This window comes from Balearica regulorum, chromosome 28 (genome assembly GCF_011004875.1).
Source record: "Balearica regulorum gibbericeps isolate bBalReg1 chromosome 28, bBalReg1.pri, whole genome shotgun sequence".
NCBI lineage: Eukaryota > Metazoa > Chordata > Aves > Gruiformes > Gruidae > Balearica > Balearica regulorum.
Window position 1 is genome coordinate 2,389,297 of NC_046211.1, and position 25,771 is coordinate 2,415,067.

At 69.4% G+C, this 25,771-nt stretch overlaps 5 protein-coding genes across 6 annotated transcripts; 4 read left to right on the top strand and 1 right to left on the bottom strand.

The window, feature by feature from the left end:
- The first annotated feature begins 86 nt into the window (after window positions 1–86).
- HDGF (heparin binding growth factor) lies at window positions 87–7,597 on the top strand. The gene is made up of 6 exons (XM_075737133.1): window positions 87–671; window positions 6,175–6,251; window positions 6,411–6,549; window positions 6,665–6,847; window positions 6,930–7,126; window positions 7,282–7,597. The coding sequence occupies exons 1-6, from the start codon at window positions 585–587 to the stop codon at window positions 7,286–7,288; spliced, it is 690 nt and encodes a 229-aa protein (XP_075593248.1). The 5' UTR covers window positions 87–584; the 3' UTR covers window positions 7,289–7,597.
- A 990-nt stretch (window positions 7,598–8,587) lies between these two features.
- MRPL24 (mitochondrial ribosomal protein L24) lies at window positions 8,588–10,595 on the top strand. Its single transcript, XM_075737296.1, has 6 exons — window positions 8,588–8,614; window positions 9,473–9,665; window positions 9,741–9,836; window positions 9,921–10,024; window positions 10,118–10,248; window positions 10,382–10,595. The coding sequence occupies exons 2-6, from the start codon at window positions 9,486–9,488 to the stop codon at window positions 10,516–10,518; spliced, it is 648 nt and encodes a 215-aa protein (XP_075593411.1). The 5' UTR covers window positions 8,588–8,614; window positions 9,473–9,485; the 3' UTR covers window positions 10,519–10,595.
- A 36-nt stretch (window positions 10,596–10,631) lies between these two features.
- Window positions 10,632–13,424, bottom strand: METTL25B (methyltransferase like 25B). Of its 2 annotated transcripts, none has more exons than XM_075737290.1 (7): window positions 13,299–13,424; window positions 12,606–12,718; window positions 12,241–12,528; window positions 12,050–12,112; window positions 11,258–11,944; window positions 10,954–11,141; window positions 10,632–10,875 (listed from the first exon to the last, which is right to left on the bottom strand). In XM_075737290.1, the coding sequence occupies exons 2-7, from the start codon at window positions 12,708–12,710 to the stop codon at window positions 10,632–10,634; spliced, it is 1,575 nt and encodes a 524-aa protein (XP_075593405.1). In that variant the 5' UTR covers window positions 12,711–12,718; window positions 13,299–13,424. The 2 variants fall into 2 exon arrangements, with proteins under 2 accessions (XP_075593405.1, XP_075593406.1); XM_075737291.1 differs by having other exon boundaries at window positions 10,645–10,875; window positions 11,226–11,944.
- Window positions 13,425–13,511: 87 nt separating this feature from the next.
- On the top strand, window positions 13,512–15,952 carry ISG20L2 (interferon stimulated exonuclease gene 20 like 2). Its single transcript, XM_075737295.1, has 3 exons — window positions 13,512–14,288; window positions 14,438–14,638; window positions 14,997–15,952. The coding sequence occupies exons 1-3, from the start codon at window positions 13,680–13,682 to the stop codon at window positions 15,108–15,110; spliced, it is 924 nt and encodes a 307-aa protein (XP_075593410.1). The 5' UTR covers window positions 13,512–13,679; the 3' UTR covers window positions 15,111–15,952.
- Window positions 15,953–20,319: 4,367 nt separating this feature from the next.
- Window positions 20,320–24,021, top strand: CRABP2 (cellular retinoic acid binding protein 2). The gene is made up of 4 exons (XM_075737132.1): window positions 20,320–20,415; window positions 22,783–22,961; window positions 23,493–23,609; window positions 23,741–24,021. The coding sequence occupies exons 1-4, from the start codon at window positions 20,346–20,348 to the stop codon at window positions 23,789–23,791; spliced, it is 417 nt and encodes a 138-aa protein (XP_075593247.1). The 5' UTR covers window positions 20,320–20,345; the 3' UTR covers window positions 23,792–24,021.
- The last annotated feature ends 1,750 nt before the right edge of the window (window positions 24,022–25,771 follow it).

Below are 25,771 nucleotides of genomic sequence, written 5' to 3' on the forward strand. Positions count from 1 at the left end.
TTTTGTTTTGTTTTGTTTTCCTGCAAGCGTGGTTCCCTCCCTCCAGCCGGGTATTTCACAGCCCGCCCGGGGACCCTCCTCTCCCCCTATCACCCGTGGGTGTGGGTGGGTGTGCGTGCGTGTGCAAGGCAGCGGCTGCCGAACCTCCGAGCGCATCCACCGGGAGGAGGAGGAGGAGGAGGAGGAGGAAGAAGCTGGGGGGGGGGGGGAGGGGGGAGGTGGCGGAGGGAGGGAGCAATTGAATTTCAAACACAAACAACCGCATGGGGCACGGACCCACCGCCGCCGCGCCGCGCCGCTCCTAGCACCGCGGGCCGGGGCCACCGCCGCCCCCCCGCCCCGGGCTCTGCGCCGGGCCCGCCGCGCTGGGGGGCAGGAGAAGCCGCTGGTTCCCCTCCTTCCCCCCCCCCCCTCCCTTTTTTATTATTATTTTTTAATTTTTTTTTAATTTTTTTTTTTTTTTTGAGGGGGCTAATCCTTGCCTCGCCGGATTTTGCCTCCTAAAACTTCATCCTTAACCCCCCCTTCCCCTTCCCGTTCCCCCCCCCCCTCCCCTCCGTTCCCGGGAGGAGCCGCCTGCAAAGATGTCCCGGTCCAACCGGCAGAAGGAATACAAATGCGGGGACCTGGTCTTTGCCAAGATGAAGGGTTACCCGCACTGGCCTGCCCGGGTAAGGAACCGGGGGGGGACGGGGGGGACACACACGGACGGGACACGGAAGGCGATGGGACCCACCGGTTCCCCCCCCCCCCCCCGCCCCCGGTGCTCCCCGTTGCATAACGCGGGCGGCCGCACGCCGCAGCCGGTGTCCCGGGGCCGGGTTGCAGGGGAACGGGGTGTAGGGGGGGGGGGGGGGGGGCTGCACCGGGGTCAGGCTTCCCCGGTGCAGCGGGGGTGGGGGGGGGGGTGGGGGGCTGGATCCAACTTTAAGGCCGGGCCCCGCTTCCCGGGGTGGAAAAGTTGGGGGGGGTTATCGGTTCCCCGGGGGGGGGGGGGTCGGGAAGCGCTTTTTTGGTTATTTTGTGGGGTTTTTAGGGGGGTTAATGTATTGGAAACAACGTCCCGGGCCCCTTTTGTGCTATTTCCCTCCGGGAGGGGGGGGGGGGGGAAGAGACAGGTGGGGGGGGTCACGGGTGGGGGCCCGCGTGGCTTTTGCCACCGCGTGGGAGTAGGGAGTCGTGTGTGTCCCCCGTCCCCCCCCCCCGGGTTGCTCCTGCTCGTCCCCACCGCAGGACCCCCGGGGCAGGACGAGCCCCCCCCCCCCCCGGGGGGAGGGATGAAGCCGTGACCTGGGCCGCATCCTGCACCGGAGCACGAGGCCTGTGCCCACCCCCCCGCCCCGGGATCACCCCCCTGGCATCCCCCAGTGGGTCTTGGGGGGGTCCCGTTCCCACGTGGGGCCGCACCACAGGCCCCCCCCCACACACACACACTCTGTCTCCCCGCTCCATCGGGGTGCCGGCAGCGGGACCCCCCGTAAAGCGTCGGGGAGGCGGCACGTCGCTCCCGCTCCCTGGACGCGCTGCTCCCTCCGCTTCACCGATGATTTGGGGGAGACCGGGGTTGGGGGGCTTGGTTAAGCCATCCTGGCTTTGCCGGCGTGTCCCCCAGGTCCGCGTGGCCTTACCTCTCGCCCCGGGTGCCAAATAGGTGCCAGCGCTCACCGGGAGTTTGGCTTTGAAAAATCAATATAATGACTGAGGACTTAGGACAGATTTTGGGGTGGGGGGGACGACACACACAACACACACACGTGGGGTAGGGTGGGGGCGTCAAAGCGGGGTGCCGGACCCGGTACATGCCGGACCCGCTGCTTGCCCCCGGCTTGCTCCCACAGGAGCTGTGGTCCTGAGTGGATGTGGGGGGGTCCCTGAGCATCGTGTGCGTGGGGGGTGTGTGGGTGTGGGTACCACAAGCCCGGTGCCCCCCCCTCCAGGGGTGAAGCACCTTGGCCACGCTCACCGCGAGCCGTCGGGGCCTGATCCAGGCCGGTGGCTGTGCGGCAGCTCAGCCGGGCGGCCTCTGGGAAGCTCTGGCTACGGAATACGGCGCTGGTTATTTTTAAGCAGTCGATGATGCAGTTTAAAATTTCCTTGGAGTGTTCCCCCCCCCCCCCCCCACGCACACCCTCCACCGCCACCCCCCCACCCTCCCCACTGGGTCTTGCAGCAAAGGGAGCTGGGCCGCCAGCAACCCCGAAATTAAACCGAAACGGGGAGGAATGGCAACGCGCAGCGGGCTTTAAAGGCCGAGGATCTTCCCCCACACACACACACCCCCCTCCCCGCCATCCCCTCCTCCTTCCCCTCCTCGGGTTTGAATAACTTTTGTTTGGTTTGTAGGGTTCTGGCGGGGAGGCCGGGAGGGGGTGGGGAGCCGTTCGGATTTGGCACCGGCCTCCCAACGCGCATTTGAAAGCGGCTTTGCGAGGAGGAGCCAGAGGGATCCCTGGGAGCCCGGCGCCCGCTTCCACCACCGCTTCCTTTGCGGGGGGAGCCATGCTCCCCCCCGGCATGGACCCGCTGCTTCGTCCTCCTTTCCCCGTCCCATCCCGGCAGGGTTTGGCCCTGGTTCCCGGGGTGCCACCCCCCCCACCCAATCCCATGGGGACGGGGAGGGGGGTGAAGCCGGGTCGGGGCTCGCGCAGCCTCGTGCCGGGCTGAGCTCCCGGAGACCAAATTAGCGCCTGCGTACGCTGCGCGGGGCCAGGCCCGCTCGGGTTTCACGCCGCGCTCTGCTCCCAGCAGTCCGTTTCACCGCCACCATCATGGCAGGAGCGTTTCAGGGCAGGAGGGGAGCAGGTTCCCCCCCACACCCCCACCTCACCCCCCTTCCAAAAGCAGCGGGATGTCAGGGTGGCAATTTTGGGGTGCTGCTCTGTAGAAGGGGCCGAGCCCCCCTGCCCTCGCTCGGGTGACTAATCCCGTCGCGGGCTGGGGTGAAGCAGGCAGGGTTTGCCCGTGACTAATCGGGTGCGTGATGAAACGTTACCCGGCCGCGCGAGGCGTTCTCTGGGATATTTGTTTCCGACCAGGTGTGGCTGGAGCAGAAAGAATCGGCGGGGGAAGAAACGGAGGGTGGAGAGCTGGGGGCACCGCGGGGAGGTGGGGGTTATTCCCCTGGCCCCTGCTCTGGGGACGCTGCTCCTGGTCCCCCTGGGGAGATGGCACCCGTCCCCCAACGCCGGCAGCTCAGCCCCCCCCCCCCCCTCCTCCAGTGGAAACCTGAGCACCAAATAATGGGGAAACTGAGGCAGGGAAGCAGGGAGATGAGTCGCCGGCACCTGCGGCAGGAGCCCTGCCTTCCCGCACACGGAGCCATCCTCGCTCCATCTCCATGTGCTGCCCGGACCCTCGCCATCACCTGCCCGTCGGCGCTTCCCTGCCGCCGCGGACGGATCCATAGCCCTTCTCCCGTACAACCCGCCGGGACGGTGCGGGAGCGCGGCAGGGACCGGTGCACCAGCTCAGAGGCCGGCACTGCACCGGGGGTCCCGGCACCGCTGGCACCCCCCCCCCTCCCTGAGCAGCTCCTGTTCCCGGTGCCGGGCGTTCGGCGGGGGCAGAGGGGGGTGGAAGGCTCCTTGCTGCTGGGCTGGATCCGGCCGTTCGCTTTGCCGCCGTTTGGAGCAGAAATTGGGTAGTTTGCCGCCGGCGGTGGGGGGTCGGGGCCCCAACCTGGCTGCGTGTGATTCCCCCCCCCCCCACGTGCTTTTTCAGCCGTGTGTCATCCGCATGAATTAATTCCATTCATTCTCCGCCTCCTGCTTGCCAGCCTTCATCCAGCGGTGGGGAAACTGAGGCAGGGGGTGGGTTGCCCGCAGCCCCCCCCCCCTCCCCGGTGCTGTCAGGGTCCCCCCGGGGCCGACACAGCGGGGGCTGCTCCCAGCCCTGCTCCGCTCTGTGGGCCAGTTGCGAAGGTCAAGTGCGGAGGTCGGGGGCAGAGTCCAGCCTGGGGTACGTGCCTGTCCCTCCCCTGCCACGCTCCAGAGCTTTCCCTCCCGGGGAGCCTGTCCCAGCCTCTTGTTTTCGGAAACCCGCCCCCCCCCTCACACACACACACCGTGGTCCGCAGGTCCCCGGGCAAGGACGGGCTGGTGACACCGGTGCCGTTCGCAGGAGCTGGCGGGGGAACGGCGCCGGGCACACGTGTACTTTATCCCAGCACCGCAGCCCTTCGACTCTCCCCCCTCCCCTCGCTGCCTTTCGGCAAGTGACGGGGATGGACAAAGAGATGTCGGACAAACAGATGATGGTGCCTCAAGCCCCAGATGACCGTCACGGGGGGGGTGAGGAGTGCCAAACGCTCCTGGGGACGGCACGCTTTGGGTGGCTTGAGGCCCCACCACCACCACCCAGGGTTTTTGGAAGGGTTCCCAGCGCCTGCCCGCGCTATCGGTGTCCCCACCGGGGTATCTCACCCGCCTTCCCGTATCTCCCCGCGCCCCGGCTTCCCCGCCTGGCCCTGCAGATAGAGATGCCACGTCCTTTTCTCCGGGGACGGAGGTTGGGGGGCAGAAGGGGCAGATAAGGGGCTGTCGCTTGCGGGGATGGGCTGGGTGATGGATCCCGGCTGCTGTGGGGGAGATGTGAGCTTTCCCCAGCGCCGGGCCCGCCACCGCCCATGGCTCAGCCGTGCCGCAACCTTGGCCAAGGACGGTTCCTGGCGTGGGGATGGCGATGGGCGGTCGTGGGCTTGGGGACCGCGTTGCCCTCGATGCCGCGTGTGCCGAATTTCCTCGGGGAAGGAGGTCTGAAAACTAGCTGGGGGAGCGAGCGCTGCGGGGTCGGGTGCGAGGGTGAGACCGACCGTCCCTGCTCCTGAAATGTCACCGGATTGGGAAGCGGGGGGCTTTGGGGCTGGACGGCGGTGCCGGGAGCCCCAGGGCGCTGGGTGGAGGCACGTCACTGATTCCAGGATGCAGGATGACAGCCCGGATGCCCTGGACCACGTTTGGGCAGCGGTGATGGCCAGGAGGTGCGTCCCACCCCGGTCCAGCTCCCCAGGAGCGGGGACCACGCACGGGACGTCACACCGACTGCCCGCCGTGTTCCGGTGCCTGCACGGAGCCCCTTGCCGGCATCCTATCCCGCCCGGCCGCCCCTGGGGCCGTGTCGGCACTGCCGCCCAGCACCATGGCCTGTGTTCATTCCTGGATGTCCGGGAACGAAGCTGCGTGGCGTTCCCAGCTCCGAGAATGAAACCGGGAGAAACCCTTGACCAAGTTGGCCCTCAAGCATCACATTTGGGACAAGCCGGTGACGTGCCGGGAGGAAGGGGATAAAAAAAAAAACCCCGGTGGCAGCCCTGCCGCTGGCACCCTGGCTCCACGCTGGGGAAACTGAGGCTCGGCGAGCTGGAGGGTGACAGTGACTTAGCAAAGGTCGTGCCGTGAGTCAGCAGCACCCGGCTGCCAGCGCTGGCACCTTCCTGCCCGAGACCCCTGCCCGCATCCTCCCGCGGCTCCTTCCATCTCCCTGCGAAGCTTTCTCCGGGAATTTATGGCCTTGCTGCCTGGAGCGGGGCGGGGGGGGGGGGGAAATGTTATTTTTAGATGCTATAAAAAGCAGCCGGAATCGCTTTCGCTCTATTCCCACTTGGTGCCTCGGGAATATTCACGCTCGGTGAAACGGCACCTGCCAGCGGGGTTGGCACCGGCTACTCATGGACTCCCGCGGTCCTCGCCGTGGTGACCCCCGTTTCGGCAAGGGGGGGGGTCCCAGCAGCAGGACGGTGTCACCGGGTGCCCCGACACCTCCTGGCTTTTCCCCGCTCCCCAACCCGGGGCTGGAGGTGATGCCTCCGGCTTCACCGGCACCGCTGGCACGCCTCGTGCGCGAATTTGCTGAGCTAAATATGTCTGAGCCAGTCTAGACAAGAGCTTACGTGGCCGCTCCTCGGCCGTCCCCGGGGGTGGGAGAAGGGGAGCCCCCGCTGACCCGGCACCGGTGGGCACGGCCGCTTGTTTTATTAACTGCCCTTCTTGCCCGCAACGTCGCCGGCCGGTGGGTAAATTCCCAAGGAATGATGTTTTCCTCCATCCCCGGGAGGATATCGGTGGGACGCGGCGTACCCGACACCCGTGTCCCGGCTGGGGGGTGACCGCCCCGGTGTCGGGGGGAAGTCAGGGCTCTGCCGTCCCCGATTCTCACCCCGTCCTTTGTGTCGCGCAGATCGATGAGATGCCGGAAGCTGCAGTAAAGTCCTCCTCCAATAAATACCAAGTCTTCTTCTTCGGGACCCACGAAACGTGAGTGGGGTCCCGGTGTGTGTGTGTGGGGGGGGGGCACTGATGGATCCACCCCTCCGTGGGGCAGCGCTGCCGACAGCCCCGGGGGTTTTGGGGAAAGGCGAGACCCGCCCCTGTCCCTGGCTGCCATCCCTCACTGCTCCCCCTCTCCCCGAGCAGGGCATTCCTGGGGCCCAAAGACCTCTTCCCCTATGAAGAATGCAAGGAGAAGTTTGGGAAACCCAACAAAAGGAAAGGGTTCAGCGAAGGTTTGTGGGAGATCGAGAACAACCCCACCGTCAAAGCTTCCGGCTACCAGGTGGGTCCTGAGCCGGCGGGGGGCCCCCGGCACCTTGCACCCCCCTCCAGCCGCCTCCTTCCCCCCCGTTCCTCCCTCCCCAGTCCCCCTCTGTGAGTCCCCCGTGTCCCCTCAGCCCACCCAGAAGAAGACCTGCCCCGAGGACGCCGAGCCGGAGCGGGAGCCGGAGGGTGACGGGGAGAAGAAGGGCAACGCGGAGGGCAGCAGCGACGAGGAGGGGAAGCTGGTGATCGACGAGCAGTCCAAGGAGAAGAACGAGAAAGGCGGAATCAAGAGGAAAGCGGAAGATGCTTTGGAGGTAGGGGGACATCGGGGACGGGGATGCAGGCGAGTGGGGGGGGTCCGGGACTGGGCTGAGCTGAGCTCCCCCCCCCGCCCAGGACTCCCCCAAACGCACCAAGGAGGCGGAGGGGCAGGAAGGAGAGAAGAAGGTAGACAACGAAGAGGTCCCCAAGGAGGAGCCGAAACCCAACCCAACCGAAGGGGAGAAGGAGAAGAACAGCGACGCCGCCGGCGTGCCGGACGCCAGCGAAGCCAAGCAGGAGGGCAAGGAGGAGGTCAGAGACCACAAGGAGAGGTGAGGGTGGTGCGGTGACCCCCGTCCCCAACAGCCGGGCTCCTCCCTGCCCACCCCGGGCATGGGGGGAACGTCCCCGGCGGCGCGGAGAGAGGGGGGTCTCAGTACCGCGGGGTCCGTCACCGAGCATCCGGGTCTTTTCTTGGTTTCCGCAGCCCGTAGCGGCCTCCCCGGCGAGCTGATCTTCCCGCCTGCCCCTTCCCCGCTGGGCTCCCCTGGGTGCTGCCCCGTCTCGCCCTCGTCGGCTCGTCGCGTCCGCAGCTCCGGACAAGAGAAACAAACCGAGAATGAAATTTAAAAAAAAAAAAAAAAAAGAGAGAGAGAGAGAAATGAAGAGAAACCCGGTAACACGAACCCCTGAACCGACCCGCATCTCCCGGCCCCGCCGTCGCGGGGCGCATGCTTTGTATTAGTGATTTCTAGGGGGCTGATCAGTTGATTTGAAATAAAAGCGATTCATGCCTTTTTAAAGCGCTTCCACCGCTGGCTCCGGGCCCCGGGGTCAGCCTATTCCCGCCGCCCTGGTGATTTCGGGGCCCGTGGGGGGGGCCGCTGCCAGAGAGGGGCTCCGGCATCCCCCGGCAGCTTCGGTTTGTTTGGATCGGAAAGAAATGCAGGAAGGGATGGGAGCGAACAGGGCTTGTTCCTTGGGAGAGAAGTGGTTGAAAGAGGGGAAGGAGCGAGGCGGGGGGGAAGTTTTCGGAGGGGAGACGTTTAATAGAAAAACATAATTGTGGAAGAAAGCGACGGGGACAAGGGGCTGTTTCAGCCAGCGCTTTGCTGTGCCCTGGCTCCTTACGGAGCTGTGCCTCCATCGCGTCCCTGGGGCAGGACAGGCTCGGGGAGGAGCGGGGACCCCCCACACCCCGGGATGGCACCGGCTTCACCCCCCCCCCCCCCCCCCCCGCTGCCCCAGGACCGTCCCCGGGGCCGGGCGACAGTTCCCGCAGCAGAGAAAATGGAGCCCTGGCCGGGTGCCATCCCCGCGGCGGGACTACAGCTCCCAGCTTGCCCGGGCAGGGCGATCGCTACCACCGAAGGGGACCTGGGGAGGTAACGGGGAAACTCCAGGCCCCGGCTTCGGGGAGAGACCAGGCCTCGGGGAGCCCACTCCCACCCCACGCACATCTCCGGTCCCGCGTGAGGAGCTGCAGGGCCGAGCCCGGGCGGGGGCAGCGGGGGGGGTGGCGAGGGGCCGCCCCGCAGCTCGGCCCCGGTCCCGGTTCCCCGCCACCCGGCCTAGGGCCGCCCGGGGTGACGGGGAACCGGGACCTGGCCTTGGACTACAACTCCCGGCGTGCCCCGCGCCTCCCAGGATGCAGCGCGCCGGGGGCAGGCAGCACTGCAGACTACAGCTCCCGGCATGCCCTGCGCCGGCGTTCGGCGGGACTACCCGTCCCGGCATGCACCGCTCCGCTCCCCCCCCCCGCTTCCTTCCCCCCCCTCCCCGCCCTCCACAGACCGTCTGGAGGTGCCGGAGAGGCCGAGGTGAGCGGGGCTGGGGGGGCCGGGGGCTTCTTGGGGGGGTCTGGGGTCCCTTGAGGGTGAGGGGGGGATGTCTGGATCCCTTTGAGGGGCTCTGGGGGTGCTGAGGTCCCTTGGCGGGGGGGGGTCTGGATCCCTTTGGGGGGGACGTCAGGGGGGGCCTGGGTGCCTTTGGAGGGTTCTGGGGGGGGGGCTGGGTGCCTTTGGAGGGTTCTGGGGGGGGCTGGGTGCCTTTGGAGGGTTCTGGGGGGGGCTGGGTGCCTTTGGGAGTGAGGGGGGGGGCTCTGGAGGACATTTGGATCACTTTGGGGGGGCGCTGGGGGTGTCTGGGTCCCTTAGGGGAGCTCGAGGGGGAGCCCTGGGGGGGCTCTAGATCTCTTTAAGGGTGAGGGGGTGCTCTGGGGGACACCTGGGTCCCCTTTGAGGGGGTTCTGGGTCTTCTTTGGGCTGACGAGGGGCTCGGGGGGGGGGGCTGGGGGGTGCCTGGGTCCCCTTTGGGGTGGGGGGGGGGGCTCTGCGGGCCACCTGGCTCCCTTTGGGGGGGCTCCGGGGACACTGGGGTCCCTTTGGGGGGCCCTGGGGGGGGGTCCCTGGGTCCCTTTGGAGGGGCTCTGGGGGGGTCTGGGTCCCCCTGGGAGTGAAAGGAGGCTCTGGGGAACACCTGGGTCCCATTTGGGGGGGGCTCTGCCAGGCACCTGGGTCTCTTGGGGGTGTGGGGGGGCTCTGGGTCCCTTTGGGTTGAGGGCGGTCTCTGTGGTCCCCCCTGGTCTCCCCCCCACACACACCCGAGGCACGTCACCCTGTGGAGCACAACTGGGGGGGGCCCCTGCAGGGTCCCCCCACCCTGACCACCGTCCCCAGCCGCCGCGGTGCCATGCGCCTCTCGGCCCTGCTGTGCGCGGGGCGGCTGCGGCTGCCCGCCGGTTACCGGCACGGCACGTGGCGCCCCGGCACCACCGCCGCCCAGCTCCGCAACCCCCCGGGGCTGCGCCGCCGCAAGATTTTCGTGGAACCCATCGCCAGGGAGGACTGGAAGGTGTTTCGGGGTGACACGGTGAGTCTCCCCGCTCCCCAGTTGCCCCCCCCAGGACCCTCCCTGACGTCCCTGACCCCCCTCCCTCCGCCGCAGGTCCAGGTCCTCACCGGGAAGGATGCGGGGAAGCAGGCGATGGTCACCCAGGTCGTGCGAGCCCGCAACTGGGTGGTGGTGGAAGGGCTGAACACGGTGAGGTTGGAGCCGGCGCCGGGGCTGCCGTGCCGGGGGGGGAGCTGTCGGTAACGCCCCCCCCCCCATCCCGTCCCGTCCCAGCATTACCGCTACGTCAACCGAACCACCAAATACGCCGGGACCTACATCGCCAGCGAGGCGCCGCTGCTGCTCAACCAGATCTCCCTGGTGGACCCCGAGGACCGGTAACGGCCGTGGGGATGGTGAGGGGACCCCACCGTGGCCCACCCCCCCGCCGAGTCCCGTGCACCCCCCCGCCCGACGCTCTCTGCCGGCAGGAAGCCCACGGAGGTGGAATGGCGGTACACGGAGGAGGGCGAGCGGGTCCGCGTCTCCCTGCGCAGTGGCCGGATCATCCCTTTGCCGCTGCGGCAGCGCTGGGACGGCATCGTCCCCGAGCAGTGGATCGGTGAGCGGGGACGGGGGGAAAGGGGAGGGGGGCAGCTGCCAGCCCCCCGCGGCGGGGGGGGACGACGACGACGGATGGACACGCACGTGGGTGCCCCGAGGGGGCTCAGCGCCGTCCCTTCGGCTCCACCCAGACGGCCCGAAGGACACGACGGTGGAGGACGCGCTGGACAAGACGTACCTGCCGTCCCTAAAGACCTTCGAGGAGGAGATCATGGACGCCATGGGGATCGTGGAGACGCGCAGGGCCAAGAAATCCTACTGGTATTAACTGGGGGGGGGACGAGGGAGCAGCAGAACCCCCCCCCCCAGGGCCGGGGTCTGCAATAAAGCCCCCCCTTTATTTTCCCCATTCGTGGCGCTTTCGGAGCGGACCCCGCTCCCTCACGCCGAACCCCAAGCCGTACAAAGTCTCGCTTTTATTTTTGTTGCGGTTCGCGCGCGGCGCCGGGAGCTGGGGGGCCGCGCCGCTCCCCGGGGGGCTCTACCCCCGCCGCGTCCTCGTCCTCGCCGCTGTCCTCGTCCAGACCCGACAGCACCGCGCTCAGGGGGGTCCGCGCGGCCACCAGCACCAGGTTGCGCGGGGAGAACCGGGGATCGAAGAGAGGAACGAGGGCGCACTGGAACCCTGCGGGGAGACACACGATCGGTACCGGCACCGCCGCCGTTGCTGCCGTCGCCTCCGCGTCGCCGTCCCGGCGCCCACCTTGCTCCCGCAGGTAGAGCAGGCGATCGAGGAGGATGAGGGTCTCCACCAGCGGGGCCAGCAGCAGAGTCAGGCTGAAGAAAGCCACAACCTTGTGTTGCTGGTCCAGCATGGCCCCGACGGCTTCCGAATCCAGCGGGACGGTGGCCGGATCCAGCCCTACGCGGGGCAACCCCAGCCGGGCGTACCTGCGAGGTGACGTCACGCTGGGTGACGAAGGAAAGGGGGCGTGGGGATGGGTGCTCGTCCCCCACCCAGCACCCCGAACTCACTGGGGGAAGCTGAGGGCGTGCGCCTTCTTCACCGTCTGCACCCCTGGGTGCTTCATGCCGGGGTCGGCCGCCCGGATCAGGGTCTCGAGGACGGCGCGGTAGCAGTGGGCGCGCAGGCGGTCGCTCTCCCCGTCCAACCGTCCCTCGTACTCCTCCAGCGCGTGGCAGGCGGCTTCCCGCGCCCGGTAGGAAAGCTCGTGACCCGGTAACGCGGCTACCGAGGTGCTCAGCGGGTAGCCGGGGGGGCAACCGGGGGGCTGCGGGACGGTGGAGAGCTTCATGTAGCAGCAGGCCACCGAAGCCACGGCGGCCACGGAGGGGCTGCGGGCGAAGTGACGCAGCAGGGCCGGGCTGAGGTCCCCGCAGGCGTGCAGCCCCGTCACCAGCGCCCGCCGCCCCCCCTCGCACCCCCCCGCGCCCCCCAAAGGGTTCCTGGCCAGGGGGCCCGGCCCCGGGGGGTCGGGGGGCAGCAGGAACTCCCCCCAGGGAACCCCGGGGTCCAGGCGACCGGCCACGTGACGCGGGCCCCGGGGGGTGAGGGAGCACGGGGGGTTCTGGCGGCGCCGGGGGGGCCCCTCGTTTCCCGGCGCCCCCGTTTTGCCCAGCTCCTGCAGCAGCTCCCGGTCGAAGCGTTCCGCCGCGGCAGCCAGGCGGCCGTCACCCTCCACTGCCGTGACGGATAAGCCGAGGCCGAAGGCCAGGAACCGCGAGAGGTGGCCCTGGGTGTGGGGGGGGGACACACGCTCAGCTGGAGGGGGGGGACGACACCCCCCAGGACCCCCCCGTGTCCCCGTCACCCCCCCTACCCCCCCCCCGCCTCCTACCTGCCCCGCTCCGACGTCCACCACGTGGTCGCAGCCGGTGGCCTGGCTCAGCCGCTGCAGCAGCTGCGGGGAGAGGAGGGTTTGGGGGGGGTCACAGGGGGTTTGGGGGGGTCACAGGGGGTTTGGGGGGTCACAGGGGATTTGGGGGGGCCTTACAGGGGTTTGGGGGGATCACGGGGGGGGGCACCCACCTTCCCCAGGCGCCGGATCTCGTGCTGCTTCTTGGGCTTGACGTGGCGGCGGAGCAGGGGGTGCAGGCGGGCGCTCTGGCAGGGGGGGCGCGGGGTCCCCCCCGGCCGGCCCCGGGGGAAGGCGAGGGCCCGGGCGGCGGCGGCGAAGGCCAGGAGGGAGAGGGGCCAGGTGGCCCCCGGCCCCCCCCGGCCCCCCAGGAGCCCGGCTAGCTGCGGGGGGGCGGCGGTGGCCAAAGCGGCCTGCCAGGGCGGGGGGAGGCGAGTCCAGAGCCCCTCGGCGAAGAAATCCTGGGGGGGGGGGGGGGGGGGGGGGGGGTCAGTGGGGGCACGGGGCTGGGGGGGACGCGCCGGGGGGGGACACTCACGATGACGTAGGCGTCGAGCAGGGGCCGGTACAGCGTCAGGAGGCGGATGATGTCGGCCGCTCGCTGTCGCTCCCGCTGCAGGGCGGAGGGAGGGGGGGCCGCCATGGCGGTGCCTGGGGGGGGGGACACGACACACGCGACGGGGTGTCATCGGCCCTGGGGGTCTGACATCACCCCGGGGTGTCCCCCCTGGGGCTCTGACATCTTTCTGGGGTGTCCCAGCTGGAGCTGTGATGTCACCCCAGGATGCCAGCCCCTTCCTCTGGCCGTGACCTCCCAGGGCTGTCACATCATCAGGCCATGACATCACCAGGCAGCGTCATCACAGAAGGACGCAATTACCCCTCCCACGGCCACGATGTCGCTCGGCTCTGACATCGCCCGGTGAGGCAACGCCTGCAGCCATGACGTCACCAGGCCATGCCATCACCCAGGGATGCAACTCGCCCTCCTGCAGCCCTGACGTCACCGGGCGATGACATCACCCAGTGTGGGGCCCTCTACGACCATGACATCACCAGGCAGCTCGGGCAACCCTCCCCACTCCCCGCGCTGGGCAGCGCCGACCAACTGTGACGTCGCGCCAGGCCCTGCCATTCCCGTGACGTCACCCCAGCCGTCAGCACACACACCCCCCCCCCGGACCATAGAGCCGCCCGCCGACGGGCCAGAGCGGCCCCACGCGCCACTCACCGCCCGGCCCTTCCGCGTTCCCGCCGCAGCGCCGCGCATGCGCAACTCGGCCGCTCGGCTCCCAGGGAGGACGCGCGGGGACCGGAGTCACCTCGCCGGGCGCAGGCTTATTGCGTCACTACCGCCCGGTTCTGCGCCGGGCGCATGCGCGTTAAACGATTAGCTGCCAGTCCGCACCGGCCACGTGCCGCTCTTCCGGGCAGCTTCCGCTTCCGGGGTGCGGAGGTGAGGGGCGGCGGGGCCGGGGGGGGTCCCGGGGGGGGTCCCGGGGGGGGGCCCGGGGGGGGGGGTCCCCGGTGCTGAGGCTGCCGCTGCCCGCCGCACGCTGGGGGTCCGTCCCGGTCCTGGTCCCGGTCCCTCTCGCCGCCACCGGGACCCGCCATGGCGGATTTGATCCTCAACGTGGATTTCGCTCCCTCCGAGCGCCCCGGGAAGAAGGAGGCCGGTAACCAAAAGCACAAGAACTTCGTGCAGCGGCGGCGGGCGCTGGAGCGGCGGGGGGTGCTGAGGCAGAAGCAGCTGCCGGTGGCCCAGCCGCAGCCGCCGCTGACCGGGAGGGGCCCCCGGGGCAGGAAGCGGGGGGCAGCGGCCGGGAGGGACCCGGAGAAGCCGAACTCCATCCGACCCAACCCGCGACCCGCAGCTCCCGCTCCCGCCTCCATCCCCAGACCCGGTTCCTCCGGTTCTAACGGGTCGGGGTTTCCCTCCGGTCCTCCGGCCCGCTCTACGGCTAAAAAAAACCGGAAAACTCCCGGTTACCCCCCGCAACCCAGCAAACTGGTGGCCATAGACTGTGAGATGGTGGGCACGGGGCCCGGCGGACGCACCAGCGACCTGGCTCGCTGCAGCATCGTGGGCTACCGGGGTGACGTCATGTACGACCGGTACATCCGTCCCGTCGCCCCCATCGTGGATTATCGCACCCGCTGGAGCGGCATCCGGCAGCACCACATGGCGAACGCCGTCCCCTTCGGCAAGGCCCAGCGAGAGGTGCGTCCCCGCCGTTTCACGGCTGCGGCGGAGGGGGGGGGGACGGGGGGACACACACACCCCCCCACGGACACGCGTGGGGTTGGCGAGGCCGCGGGGACTCTTTAACACACCCCCCACACCCCCTAAATTTTATCCCCCTTTCTCAGATCCTGCGAATCCTCTCCGGGAAGATCGTGGTCGGTCACGCCGTCTACAACGATTTCAAGGCGCTCAAGTATTTCCACCCCAAAGCGCTCACCCGCGACACTTCCAAAATCCCGTTGCTGAACCGTAAGGGCGGTTTTCCGGAGAACGTCTCCATCTCCCTGAAACGCCTCGTCAAGGAGCTGCTGCACAAGGACATCCAGGTACTTCGGCCTCATCTTCCTCCTCGCCACAGGGTGCCGCTGCGAGGCTGCTGCCTCGGCCGGGAGCACACATACACCCACCCCCCCACACCCCACCCAGGAGCTGGGGAAGGACGTGGGGACCCCCCAACCCCGGTGCCGCAGCGGGGTGACAGGAGAGGGGAGGCGCGTCCCCGGGGAAGGATTGGTGTTCGCGGGATCGGGGCGCCCCGAGTTCAGCCTCGGTTTCTCCTTCCCTGGATGGAGGGAACCCCTCAGCTCACGCCCCGCAGCGGCGGGGAGGCGGCGGCGGGGGGGCTTTTTCCGCGCTGGGCCGTTGCGCCGAGCTGCGCCCACCCCCTGTCCCTGTCCCCAACAGGTCGGGAAGAGCGGCCACTCCTCGGTGGAGGACGCCCGAGCCACCATGGAGCTCTACAAGGTGGTGGAGGCGGAGTGGGAGCAACACCTGATGCTGCACCCCGAGCAGGAGTGACGGCCCCATCCTGCACCCCAAGAGGGACCCGGTGCCGGCGGGGAGGAGCGGCGAGGGGCCGCGCCGAGGGGTCGCGTCGTCCGTCCGGGCGAGGTAGCGGGGACGGACAGACGGTGAGAGCGTGGAGCCAGGCGCGACCGTCCCTCGTCCCTGCGCCCCCGACGTGCCTTGTTACGCCGCCGCTGTTTCGCTGGCTCTTCCCCCCGGGGTCGCGGGGAGTGGGGGGGAGCTGGGGTCAGTCTGTGCCTTCCTGGGGGGGCTCTCGAGTCCCGCACACACCCCCCACCCCGCCCCAAAACAGCTCGGTGCTGCCGGAGGCGCCGATAACACCGTAGGGCCGGAGCGGGATGCGGCGTTGGGGCTCTGCCGGCTGCGCACACCAATTCCCCGGGGAAATCGGTGCTGGGGTGGGGGGGTCCTTCCCCTCCCGGCCCTTCCCATCTTGCCAAACTACCTCTGTCAGGAACCGCCGAAGGGCTCGATGCCGTGGCGGGGGCGTGGGAGCGGGCAGCGCCCGCTGGGTGGGAAGCAGATCCTGCCGGAAAGTCCTGGCTGTGATTTCGGAGCTGCCCCCCCCCCTCCCTCCATGAGGTGCCACCTTCCTCGTTGCGTAAGTGCTGCCGCGAACGCGGGGGCCGGGACGAGCCCGGGCACGGGGCGGGGGGCACAACACGCACCCCGGTGTCACCGCAGACGCCTCCGTCGCCGACGTGCGGTTGGTCCCTGAACTCTTGAACGTGCCCTGAGTTCTGCCCCGGGGAGAAAAGGAGGGGGGACACACACGCTGCTTTGAACTGAAATGTTTATGTCCCAAATCCCAATTAAAAAGAAATGATTAACGAGCCCTTCCTTTCCGCGGCGGCGTGGGGGATGGCGAGGAGCTCCAGCGCTCGGCCCCGGCCGTGCGTGACCCACACCGGGCAGAGGGGAAGGCGTGCGGGCTCGGCGTTCAATTCCACCCCACCCCGCCGTACGCTGTTTGAAATCAAAGCAGCATCGTGTGTCGTCGTTCCCCACCCCCCCCCCCCCCCCCCCCCGCCTCACCGAAAATGTGCCGGGAGGAGCAAAACCGCGGGGCCGGGGTGTCCCCGGGGCTTGGCGGCCCCCCGGGGTGGCGGCTGTCAGCCCCCGTCACCCGTCGCCTGCCGACATCTGCCGCCTCTTCGCGCCAGGTACGAGCTGGCCCCTGCCGGGGGCTGGTGGGGACCCCCCCCCCCAGCTCTCACCCCCTTTTCTGGGTAAACCGTGGGGTGCCGGGGAGCCGGCCGGGCCTCGCTGCCGGCGTCACCGAGGGGGCCGTGGCGGCCAAACCAGCCGAGTCCTGCCCAGGCTGCTGGCCGGCCCCGCGCGCGGCTGCTCCTTCGTCACCTCCTTCGTCACCGGGCCGGGAGCGGTGCCGGTGCTGAGCCAGTGGGGGTTTGGGGATCCCGCCCGCCCTGGGCTGGATGCGGCCCTGCGAGGCAGCGGGGGGGTGGGGGGGGGGAGAGGGGGGGTGACGGTCCTGAGCCCCCGGCGTGCGTCACATTTTCCAGCCTTTCGGCGTGTTTACGTGGCTGCGCTCGGCTCCCAGCGGTGGAGACCGAGGGGGAATTTGGGGGGGGGGGGGGCACACACCCCCCTCCACCCCCAGCCCTCGCACTCCTGGGGGGGGGAGGGGCTGTTCCCCTTTTCCTTTGGGGTGTAAACACAAAAATTTGGGTCCCCCTGCAGCATCCTGAGCATCGCACGGGCCGGGATGTGGCAGGGTTGGGGGTTTTTTGGGGGGGTGGGGGGGGGCAGTTCTGCACCACTCTCCCCTTTCCCGTGCCTGTGTGCGCGCACACGCGCGTGCCCGGTCCTTGCACGCCCTGGGAGGGGGTGGGAAATCCGTTCCAGCCCCAAAATCCGAAGGAAGGTGAGAGCGCGGAGGGGAACGCGGGAGCCTTTGTGTCTGGGCTGGGGGTGGGAGCGACCGGGGCGGGGGCGGTGTGGGGGGGTCCCGAGCCGCTTGTAAATGATCGTTAAAAGGTTTTTATGTCTTTGGAAATGAGAAGCAGACGGGCAGGGGGGGCTTCGCTTCATCCTGCCCCCCCCCCAGGCCCTTTGGCCACGAGCCGGGGGTCCGGCGGTGGGGCAGGGTCCCGCCGTGTCGGCAGCCGTCGACGCAGCGGAGGCCATGGGGCGCGTGGGCTCCCTCTCGCCCCACCGCCGGGGTCCCGGCGGCCGCTGTGCCGGGGCAGGACACGGTCGCGCCGTCCAGCTGCGTTTCATTTCCGCAGCGGCCGTGGCCGAGGAAGAGGAGGGGGGTGAAGGGCGGGGGGGGGGGGGGGGGGCTGCGCCCCGCCAGCTGGGATGGATTTACAGGGGTGTGGGGTGGGCAAACTGCCCTCGCTCAGCCCCACGGCCCGTCACGGCTCTGGGGGGGCTTCACCCCCCCAGTCTTGGAGCCCCCCCATCCATCCGTCCGCCCTCCCTCGCGGTGAGGGATTGGGGGGGGGGGCTGGAAACGAGACCCCGATGGCCTCGGCTTGTCTGCAACCTGCGGGGTCCGGGTGCACGTCACCCCCTCCCCGCATCCGGCACGAGCTGGGGACCTCGGGCACCGGGGGGGGGGACGGGACACAGTGTCCCCGAGCAACCACGTCCCCCCACGAGGGACTCTGGGGCGTTGATGGCATTTGGGGGGGACCCACGGGGGTGCCGAGCTGGGGGGGGGGGGCCCTCGGGCTCAGGATTTCTGCGGTTTGCCAGGATTTTTGCAGCTCGTCCTGCCGGGAAGGGGCGGGGGGGGGGGGGAGCGGGGTGGCGGCGGCCGGTGCCAGCTGTTTCCAGATGTTGAACCACCCATTGCCGCCCGGGCACCGGGACGCTGCTCTTCGCCTGCCTCCGCTTCTCCCGGTTCAGCCGCGGCCTTCCCGGGGGTCACCGGCCTTCCCGGGGGTCACCGGCTCTCCTGGAGGGGTGGGATGGGGGGTTTGGTGCCAGTGTTTCCCTGCTGGCCCCCCCCCCCAAAAGGGCTTTCCTGGGACGGAAAGGAGGGAGAGGAGGGTGGGGTGCGAAGGCTTTATCCGCCCTTCCCGGCAGAATCCCTTCCAGATGTGGGGCTGCCGTTTGGAACGCCGTTTGGGTTACGGGGGTCAGGACGAGGGGTGCCCCTGGGGATGGGGGTGCCGGGTGGGGGGGGGGTGGGTGTGCCCCAACCCCCTCCACCCACTTCAAACGGGGTTGTGGGTTTGGTTCCCCCCCCCCCCCACCCACTTTCCCCAAACTCTGTCGGGGGGGGGATGCGGCTCCCACACCCCCGGGATGAAGATGAAGGGGTCAGGGTGCCCCTTCCCCTGCACCCCCCCCTCACACCACCTTCGGCTCTGCCCCCCGTCCCCTCTGGCATCACGTCGAGCATCTGCGTGGCTGTCGGTAAGGTTCTGTCAGCTCTTTGTTAGAAATCCTGTTCTTCGGGGGATTAGGGACTCGCTGCAAGCCAGGACTTGGTTCACCAGCATCACGGCCCGGAGATTTTGGGGGTGAGCGGGGTGTGGGGTGTGACGGTGGCTCTGCCGGGGCGTTTTCACCCCATAACCGGAGCAGAAATCTTCTCTCCTTCCATTTCAGAGCTGCCGATCGACCAGAAACGCCATTTCTTTACCCGCCGGCTTTCGGTCACGGGAACCGGCACAGCGCGACCTGCCCCACGCGGCACCTTCCCGCGGCTTTTCACGGCGAAACCCCCCCCCCCGAAAAATAATGAACGGCTCGTCGCTCGCCCCGATCTCCCCGGCGTTGATTTGGCGTTGGCAGTTCAGCGTCTCGCTCGGCCCCCGGTGACCCGCAGCCGAAGCCACCCCCCACGCCCCCCACCCCACCCCGACACGTTCCCTGCCCGTACACACGCGTGTGTGTGTGTGTGCACGCGTGCAGTGACACGTGTGTGTTTGTGAACGCCTGACCGGACAAATTGTGTGTGGATATCCTTACGCTTACACGCGCGGCCGTGCGTGTGTGTGTGTGTGTCTGTGCGCGCAAGCACCTGCGTGCACACGCGTGTGCAAACATCTGCGCGCCCGTGCGAACGCGTGTGTTGAGTGCACGCGCGCGTGCTCCAGGCGTGTGCGCGCCCGGGGGTGCCCGGGCTGTGCCACCGATGTGCGAGTGGACGCAGGGCCGGGCGGCGTTTTGTCCCCAGGGCTGCTCGGGGGGGTGCAGGCAGATTGGGGGGGTGCAGGCAGATTCAGGGGGGTGCAGGCAGATTCAGGGGGGTGCAGGCAGCTGAGGGGGGTGCAGGCAGATTTAGGGGGGTGCAGGCAGATTGGGGGGTGCAGGCAGATTGAGGGGGGTGCAGGCAGATTTAGGGGGGTGCAGGCAGATTGGGGGGTGCAGGCAGATTGAGGGGGGTGCAGGCAGATTGAGGGGGGTGCAGGCAGCTTGGGGGGTGCAGGCAGATTTAGGGGGGTGCAGGCAGATTTAGGGGGGTGCAGGCAGCTTGGGGGGGTGCAGGCAGATTTAGGGGGGTGCAGGCAGATTTGGGGGGGTGCAGGCAGATTTAGGGGGGTGCAGGCAGCTTGGGGGGTGCAGGCAGCTTGGGGGGGTGCAGGCAGATTTAGGGGGGTGCAGGCAGATTGGGGGGGTGCAGGCAGATTCAGGGGGGTGCAGGCAGCTGGGGGGGTGTGTGTGTGCAGGGACATTAGGGGGGTACAGGCAGCTCCAGGGGTGTGCAGGCAGCTCGGGGGGGGGGTGCAGGCAGATTTAGGGGGGTGCAGGCAGCTTGGGGGGGTGCAGGGAGCTGGGGGGGGGCTGTGGGCAGTTCAGGGGGGTGCAGATAGTTTTGGGGGGTGCAGGCAGCTTGGCGGTTCGGGGGGTAGGCAGATTGGGGGGGTGCAGGTGGTCACTGGGGGGGATGCAGGCAGTTTTGGGGGGGGGGGGGAGTCGTTCAGGGGGGTGCAGGAGCTGGGGGTGCCTCCGTGTCCGTCCCCCCCCCGGGGCAGATCGAGGTGTGTGTGTGGGGGGGGGGGGGGTTCCCCCCAGCACCCTCCCGGTGCGGAGCCCCCCAGGTGAGCGCGGAGCCCCCCGGCAGCGGGGCCGGGGCGGGGGGCGGAGGGGGTGGGACCAGCCCGGCGATAAAACCGGCGGCGCGGGCGGGCCGGGCCGGGCCGGGGCCGGGGCGGAGGTGAGCGGCGGGTCGGTCGGTTCCCCCCCTCGGTTCCCCCCTCGGTTCCCCCCCCACACACCCACCAGCCGGTGCCCCCCCCCCCAGCCGCGATGCCCAACTTCTCCGGGAACTGGAAGATGAAGAGCTCGGAAAACTTCGAGGAGCTGCTGAAGGCGCTGGGTGAGTGAGAGCCCCCGGCCCCGCATCCCCCCCCCGGGTACCCCCACACCCCCCCTCCCCATCCCCGGGGCTGCCCGGGGGGGGCGACAGGGAAGCCGGGGGGGTGGGGGGGGTGTTCCGACCCCCATCTCCCCCCCAAACCCCCCCTCCAGCCTTAGGGGGGGGGGGATCGCAGAGCCCGGAGGCACCGTGTGCTGGTGGGACCCCCCACCCCGCTCCCCCTTTTCACAACGCCCGTGGTGTCGCTTCCTCACTGGGGAAACTGAGGCACGGGGGGGGGGTGGGGGGGAAGCTGGGCAGCCTGTCCTGCTCCCAGGGGTCCAGCGTGGCCCCTGCGGGTCCCCCCCCCCCCCGCCTGCCTCAGTTTCCCCACCGTGTTGGCCTCCCCAGGCACCTCCACGCTCTCCCCCCACCGTCACGGTCCCCTTCGCGCCCCCAGCACCCCCCCCAGGCACCCCACGGGGCTCACCTGCCCCATCGGGGCCCGGACCCCTGGGGTACAGCCGGTGTCCCCAAAACCAGAGCCCAGACGGGACCCGGCTGCGGGGGTACCCCATCCTCGCGGGGCTCGTTTCGCGTCGCCTCTGCCTCCCGCCACGGTGCCGCGTCCAGGCTGGAGCGGGGTTCGGGGTTCGGGGGGGGGGGCTCATGGCGCCAGGAGCCATCGCAGGGGGGGGACAGCGGGGGGGCACAGGCTGCGGGGGTCCCCGGGGGCTTTGGGCAGGGCCGGAGTTAGCCCCCCCCTGCCGCTCCCCTCCGCCTGACCCTCTCCTCGCCTGCCGGGGAGCTGCCGGAGCAGAATATTTTCCAGGTTAGGGGATACGTAACAAATATTTCAGTATAATTATCACTTTCTTGGATTTCACTCCCCTCTTCCCCCCCCTTCGCCCCCCTCTCCCCCCTCCGGCCCCACCGGTGAAACTGGCTCAGAGAAACCTCAGCAGGAAAATAAATCTGCCAGCCCGCAGCGAGACGCTCTTCCTTTCCCACGACGCGAGCGGGGGGCTCCTGCCCTTCGCCCCCCCCCCCCGGTCCCCCCCATCTTTCATCAGCTTTGGGGGGGAGTCGATACCTCCGGCCCCCCTGGGCAGAGGGGCTGGGGCAGGGGGGGGGGATCAGCCCGAGCCCCCACGTCTGGCCGCATCGTGCCCCCCCCCCCCATCCCAGTTTTTGCTCCCTTTGGGGGTGTTTCTCCTCACACCCACCCCCCCCCACGAGCATCGCGTGGGGGACGTACGGGGCAGGGATTCGGGCACCCACCCCAGCGTGAGTCGGGTCTCGGGGGGAAGGAAGCGACCAGGGGGTGCTGTGGGGACCCCAGCCACCGCCTGGAGGGTCCGGCCGTGGGGACGTGGCTGTTGTGTGGGGGGGCACACGAGGAGGGGTCCCCGCAGGACGTGTCTGTCCCCGCTGCAGGAGGGTTTGGCACCCGGAGCTCCCCCGTCCCTCCCGGGGATGCTCTTGCGAGCACCTGCGTCCCACCCGTGTCCCCGCTGTGGGGCTGGGACTGTCCGTGTGTCCCCCCCTTCCCTGTGCCAGGGGAGCCCCTTTCTGCGGGGACCCTCTCTGGGGGCGCGGGGACGGGGGGGGTGGCCGGGGCAGGGTCCCTCTCCCGCAGGGCTGGCCGGGCGCCCACCCGCAGATTTCGGCTGTGGGAGGGTGACACGGGAACAATGTCCCCAAAAGAGCAGCACCCCGCGGAGCTGGGCTGGCCCCGGTGACAGCCGGGGGCTTGGGGACGTGATGGATGAGCGGGGGACAAAGCCCCAGCTGCCCTGCGGTTAGCAGGGGACTTCGGGGGGGGGGGGGGGGAGCGGGGGACGGGACCGTGGGGACCCCTCGGGGGGGGATCACGCAGGTCACCGGGCGTGGAGCCGCTCCCCGGCCAAGCCCCGAGCGGGTGCCTTGTCCTCGCCGTCACCCCGTGCTGGGGGAGCCCTCGCCCCCCGTCACCCTCATCCCTTCCCCCCGGGCGCATCCGGCGTCGCCCCCCCCCCCCCCTCACTGCCAGGTAACAAGAACCAGATGTGGCCCAGATGTGGCCCGAGGTGGGACGACTCGTACATCCCCCCCCCCACCCCGCGCGTTGCCCGGAGCCGCCCGCGGCGCTCGGGGTCCCCCTGGGATGTTTCCCTGCCGAAGGGGGGCCCTGGCCGTGTGTGTGTCCCCCCCCGCCACGCTCACCCCCTGCCCTGTCCCGGGGAGGGGAGCGGGGGGCCGCGTCCCGCACCGAGAGGCACTTAACCCCCCCCTGGGTGCAGGTCACCCCGCGGGGAAGGGGCAGCTCGGGTGTCCCCCCCGTCCCCCGCCATGGCGGGAGATGCTGGAAGCGGGGAGGGAGCTCGACGCCGCCGTCCCCTTCCCCAGGCGTCAACATGATGCTGAGGAAGATCGCGGTGGCGGCGGCCTCGAAGCCGGCGGTGGAGATCAAGCAGGACGGGGAGACCTTCTACATCAAGACCTCGACCACCGTCCGCACCACCGAGATCAGCTTCAGGATCGGGGAGGAGTTCGAGGAGCAGACGGTGGACGGGCGGCCCTGCAAGGTGGGGGAGAACCCCGACCCCAGGCGCGAGGGCGGGGACGCGTCGGTGCAAGACGTCCTGCGTGAGGGCAGGAGCACTCGTGTGTGTGCGTGCACGCACGTGTGATTGCACGCACACATGTGATTGCACACACACACATGTGATTGCACACACACACACACGTGATTGCACGCACACAGACACGCGTGCACAGAGATACGCGTGCACATACACATTTTGCACGCCTGCACGTGCACGCCCGCCCGCGTTTGCACGCATACACGCCTGTTCGCATGCACCCAGCTACACGCTCCCCCCCCTTCGAGCCGGGTTGGGGGGGGGCCGGTCCCCCTCCCTGCGCCTCCCGGGCGCCCCGACCCCTCCCCGCACGCCCCCAGGTGACGGATGAGCCGGGGCAGGGAACAAACGGCCCCATCCATCTCCCGGCGGGCGGTGATGGATGGGGCTGCGCGGGGGCTTCTCGGGGTGTCGTTCCCACCCCCCCGCCCCCAGCATGGCCCTCTTCCCCCCCCCCCCCCCCAACCTCTGCAGAGTTTGGCCAAGTGGGAGAGCGAGAACAAGATGGTGTGCGAGCAGCGGCTGCTGAAGGGCGAAGGGCCCAAGACGGGCTGGTCCAGGGAGATGACCAACGATGGGGAGCTCATCCTGGTGAGGGGGGGGACGGGGACAAAAAGGGGGGGGCTGGGAGGGGGGGGGGGCATCTCTGCCCTGGTGCATGCTGGGAAACTCCCATGGGGTGGGGGCCACGGCCATGGCCGTGACCCTGCTCCTCCTTGCAGACGATGACAGCCGACGACGTCGTCTGCACCAGGGTCTACGTCCGGGAGTGATGCCCCCCCCCCAACTCTGCTGACCCCCACCACCACCCCAGCGTCCCCCTCCCCTCCCCACCCAGCGCTGACCCCCCCCCGGCCCCGTGTCCACCCCCGACCCCCCCCCACCCCGTTACCCACCCTGCGTCCCCTCCGGTCCCCTCACCCCACAGCCACGGGGAGGGCCGGTGCATCTTCCCATGGGGGAGGTGTGGGGGGGGTGTAATTCAGAGCAACCCCCTTTTTTTTGGGGGGGGGGAACCGGGGGTTTTTCCCCCCCCCCCCCCAATCCCCGCAGCACGGGGTCTCCTCGCTGCAGACAAAGCACCCGGTTTTTTGGAGAGGCGCCAGGGCCGCAGCGGGGGGGGGGTAACGCAGCCGCCTCCCTGTCCCTTTGGGTCGGATTTAACTGGTTTGTTTGGTTCACTCGGATATTTCCAAGGCAGCCCCCCCTCCCCGCCCTGCCCCGGGGCTGCGCTCGCTCTCCCCCTCCCCAGTATTTATTTGTGAATATTCTATCGCAAGAAAACACCAACCAACCCCCAACCCGGTGGCACCGCGCAACTCCGGGTCCGAAACCCCCCAAAATAGGATCCAAACCCACCCCCCACCCCCCCCGCCCCCCAGGATTGTCCCTGCCGCTTCCCCCCTTTTTTTTTTTTCAATAAATGTCCTACACCCCCCTCCCCGTGTCCCTGTCCCCCCCCCGGCCCCGCTCGCCCTCGCACGGATCCTGCGCCGCAGCCGTTGCGCAAAGGGCCGGGGGCGAAGGCGGTGGCCGGGTTGGCACGTCCCAGCGTGGGAAGCGAGGGGCAGCTGTGGGGCAGCTGTGGGGCAGCCGTGGGGCAGCCGTGGGGCAGGGAGGGTGGCGTGGGGCTGGGGCGCAGCTCACGCTTTGGACTCGGCATCAGCTGTGGTGCAAGGGTGGGGGGGGGGAAGAGGGGGGGAGACGCTCTCCCTGCTCGGGGCACCCATGGGTCCCTGGCTTCTTCCTGGTGATGCTCGTTGGGGTGCTGCCTGCTAATTGCCCTAATGAGGTGGCGTTAATTACCCCAGGGGAGGTTGGGTAGGCTGGGACACCCCCCCAGAGCCGCCGTGGGGCAGGTGGGGGGCACTGACACCCCCCCCACACCTCCCGCCGGGTCCCCACCAAGCCGTGGGGTGCCTGTGGCTGGTTTTGGGGTGCCGGGACTCGCGGTTGGCTTTGGGTCCCCAACCCCCCCCCCCCCCCCCCCCCCATGCCCCGGGTGTGATGCTGCACCGCCGGGGAGCGTGGTCAGCAGCAGGAAGGGTGTAATTACACCTTCCCTGGGGAGGAGGAGGAGGAGGAGGGCGAGGAAGGGCTCCGGTATCTCCAGGTGGACGCTTGGCCGGAGCCCGGCGCCCCCGTCGCCATTCCCAAAGCGCTGCCAGGGCCCGTCCCGGCTCCGTAACTGGGACCAGATGGCATCACCGGCTTGGGGGGGGGGTGTTGGATCCGGCCCCCCTCCCCTCTTCCCCAAACCGCCCGGGTTTTTTTCCCCCGGAGATCTCGCAAAAAGCCACGGGCGGGAGCAGCCGGTAATGGGAACCAGGCGCTCCCCCCCAGCTCCCGCTCTCCTGCCCCCCAGGAGGAACATCCCCTTTCTCCCCGGCCGCCAATTTATCTCGCTCTTCCGATCCCCCGGGTTGGGGGGGGGGGGGGCCCTGGTACCCCAAGAGCCGGGGCAGCACATCTGGCTGGGGGGGGGGTGTCTATGGGCCCACCAGCTGCCTGCACCCCCCACCCCCCATCATCCACAGCATCCGGCCGCGCAGGGGCCCATCGGGGACTTGGGGGGGGGGGGAAAATCCCGCCCTGCTCCATGGGTGCTGCCCCACGGTGATGTGGGGGGGCCCTGGGGGGGTGCACGGCCACCCCACGCCGAGAGCTGGCCGCCTGGGCGGTGGATGGCGGCTGCTCCTTAAACAAAAGCAAATTCCTCCTCCGGCCGCTGCCGGGCGGGGGGGGGATGGAGG

What these genes read in the sequence shown, in the direction of transcription:
- HDGF (XM_075737133.1), top strand. Translation starts at nt 585, where the DNA reads ATGTCCCGGTCCAACCGGCAGAAGGAATACAAATGCGGGGACCTGGTC. An exon ending in TTCTTCGGGACCCACGAAAC is followed by an intron (nt 6,252 to 6,410) that starts GTGAGTGGGGTC and finishes CTCCCCGAGCAG; the next exon opens with GGCATTCCTGGGGCCCAAAG. An exon ending in AAGCGGAAGATGCTTTGGAG is followed by an intron (nt 6,848 to 6,929) that starts GTAGGGGGACAT and finishes CCCCCCGCCCAG; the next exon opens with GACTCCCCCAAACGCACCAA.
- METTL25B (XM_075737290.1), bottom strand. Translation starts at nt 12,710, where the DNA reads ATGGCGGCCCCCCCTCCCTCCGCCCTGCAGCGGGAGCGACAGCGAGCG. An exon ending in AGCACCCAGGGGTGCAGACG is followed by an intron (nt 11,142 to 11,257) that starts GTGAAGAAGGCG and finishes GTCACCTCGCAG; the next exon opens with GTACGCCCGGCTGGGGTTGC. An exon ending in GCTCTACCTGCGGGAGCAAG is followed by an intron (nt 10,876 to 10,953) that starts GTGGGCGCCGGG and finishes GTCTCCCCGCAG; the next exon opens with GGTTCCAGTGCGCCCTCGTT.
- CRABP2 (XM_075737132.1), top strand. Translation starts at nt 20,346, where the DNA reads ATGCCCAACTTCTCCGGGAACTGGAAGATGAAGAGCTCGGAAAACTTC. An exon ending in TGGACGGGCGGCCCTGCAAG is followed by an intron (nt 22,962 to 23,492) that starts GTGGGGGAGAAC and finishes CAACCTCTGCAG; the next exon opens with AGTTTGGCCAAGTGGGAGAG. An exon ending in ACGATGGGGAGCTCATCCTG is followed by an intron (nt 23,610 to 23,740) that starts GTGAGGGGGGGG and finishes TCCTCCTTGCAG; the next exon opens with ACGATGACAGCCGACGACGT.
- MRPL24 (XM_075737296.1), top strand. Translation starts at nt 9,486, where the DNA reads ATGCGCCTCTCGGCCCTGCTGTGCGCGGGGCGGCTGCGGCTGCCCGCC. An exon ending in AGGTGTTTCGGGGTGACACG is followed by an intron (nt 9,666 to 9,740) that starts GTGAGTCTCCCC and finishes CCTCCGCCGCAG; the next exon opens with GTCCAGGTCCTCACCGGGAA. An exon ending in TGGTGGAAGGGCTGAACACG is followed by an intron (nt 9,837 to 9,920) that starts GTGAGGTTGGAG and finishes GTCCCGTCCCAG; the next exon opens with CATTACCGCTACGTCAACCG.
- ISG20L2 (XM_075737295.1), top strand. Translation starts at nt 13,680, where the DNA reads ATGGCGGATTTGATCCTCAACGTGGATTTCGCTCCCTCCGAGCGCCCC. An exon ending in TCGGCAAGGCCCAGCGAGAG is followed by an intron (nt 14,289 to 14,437) that starts GTGCGTCCCCGC and finishes CCCCTTTCTCAG; the next exon opens with ATCCTGCGAATCCTCTCCGG. An exon ending in TGCTGCACAAGGACATCCAG is followed by an intron (nt 14,639 to 14,996) that starts GTACTTCGGCCT and finishes TGTCCCCAACAG; the next exon opens with GTCGGGAAGAGCGGCCACTC.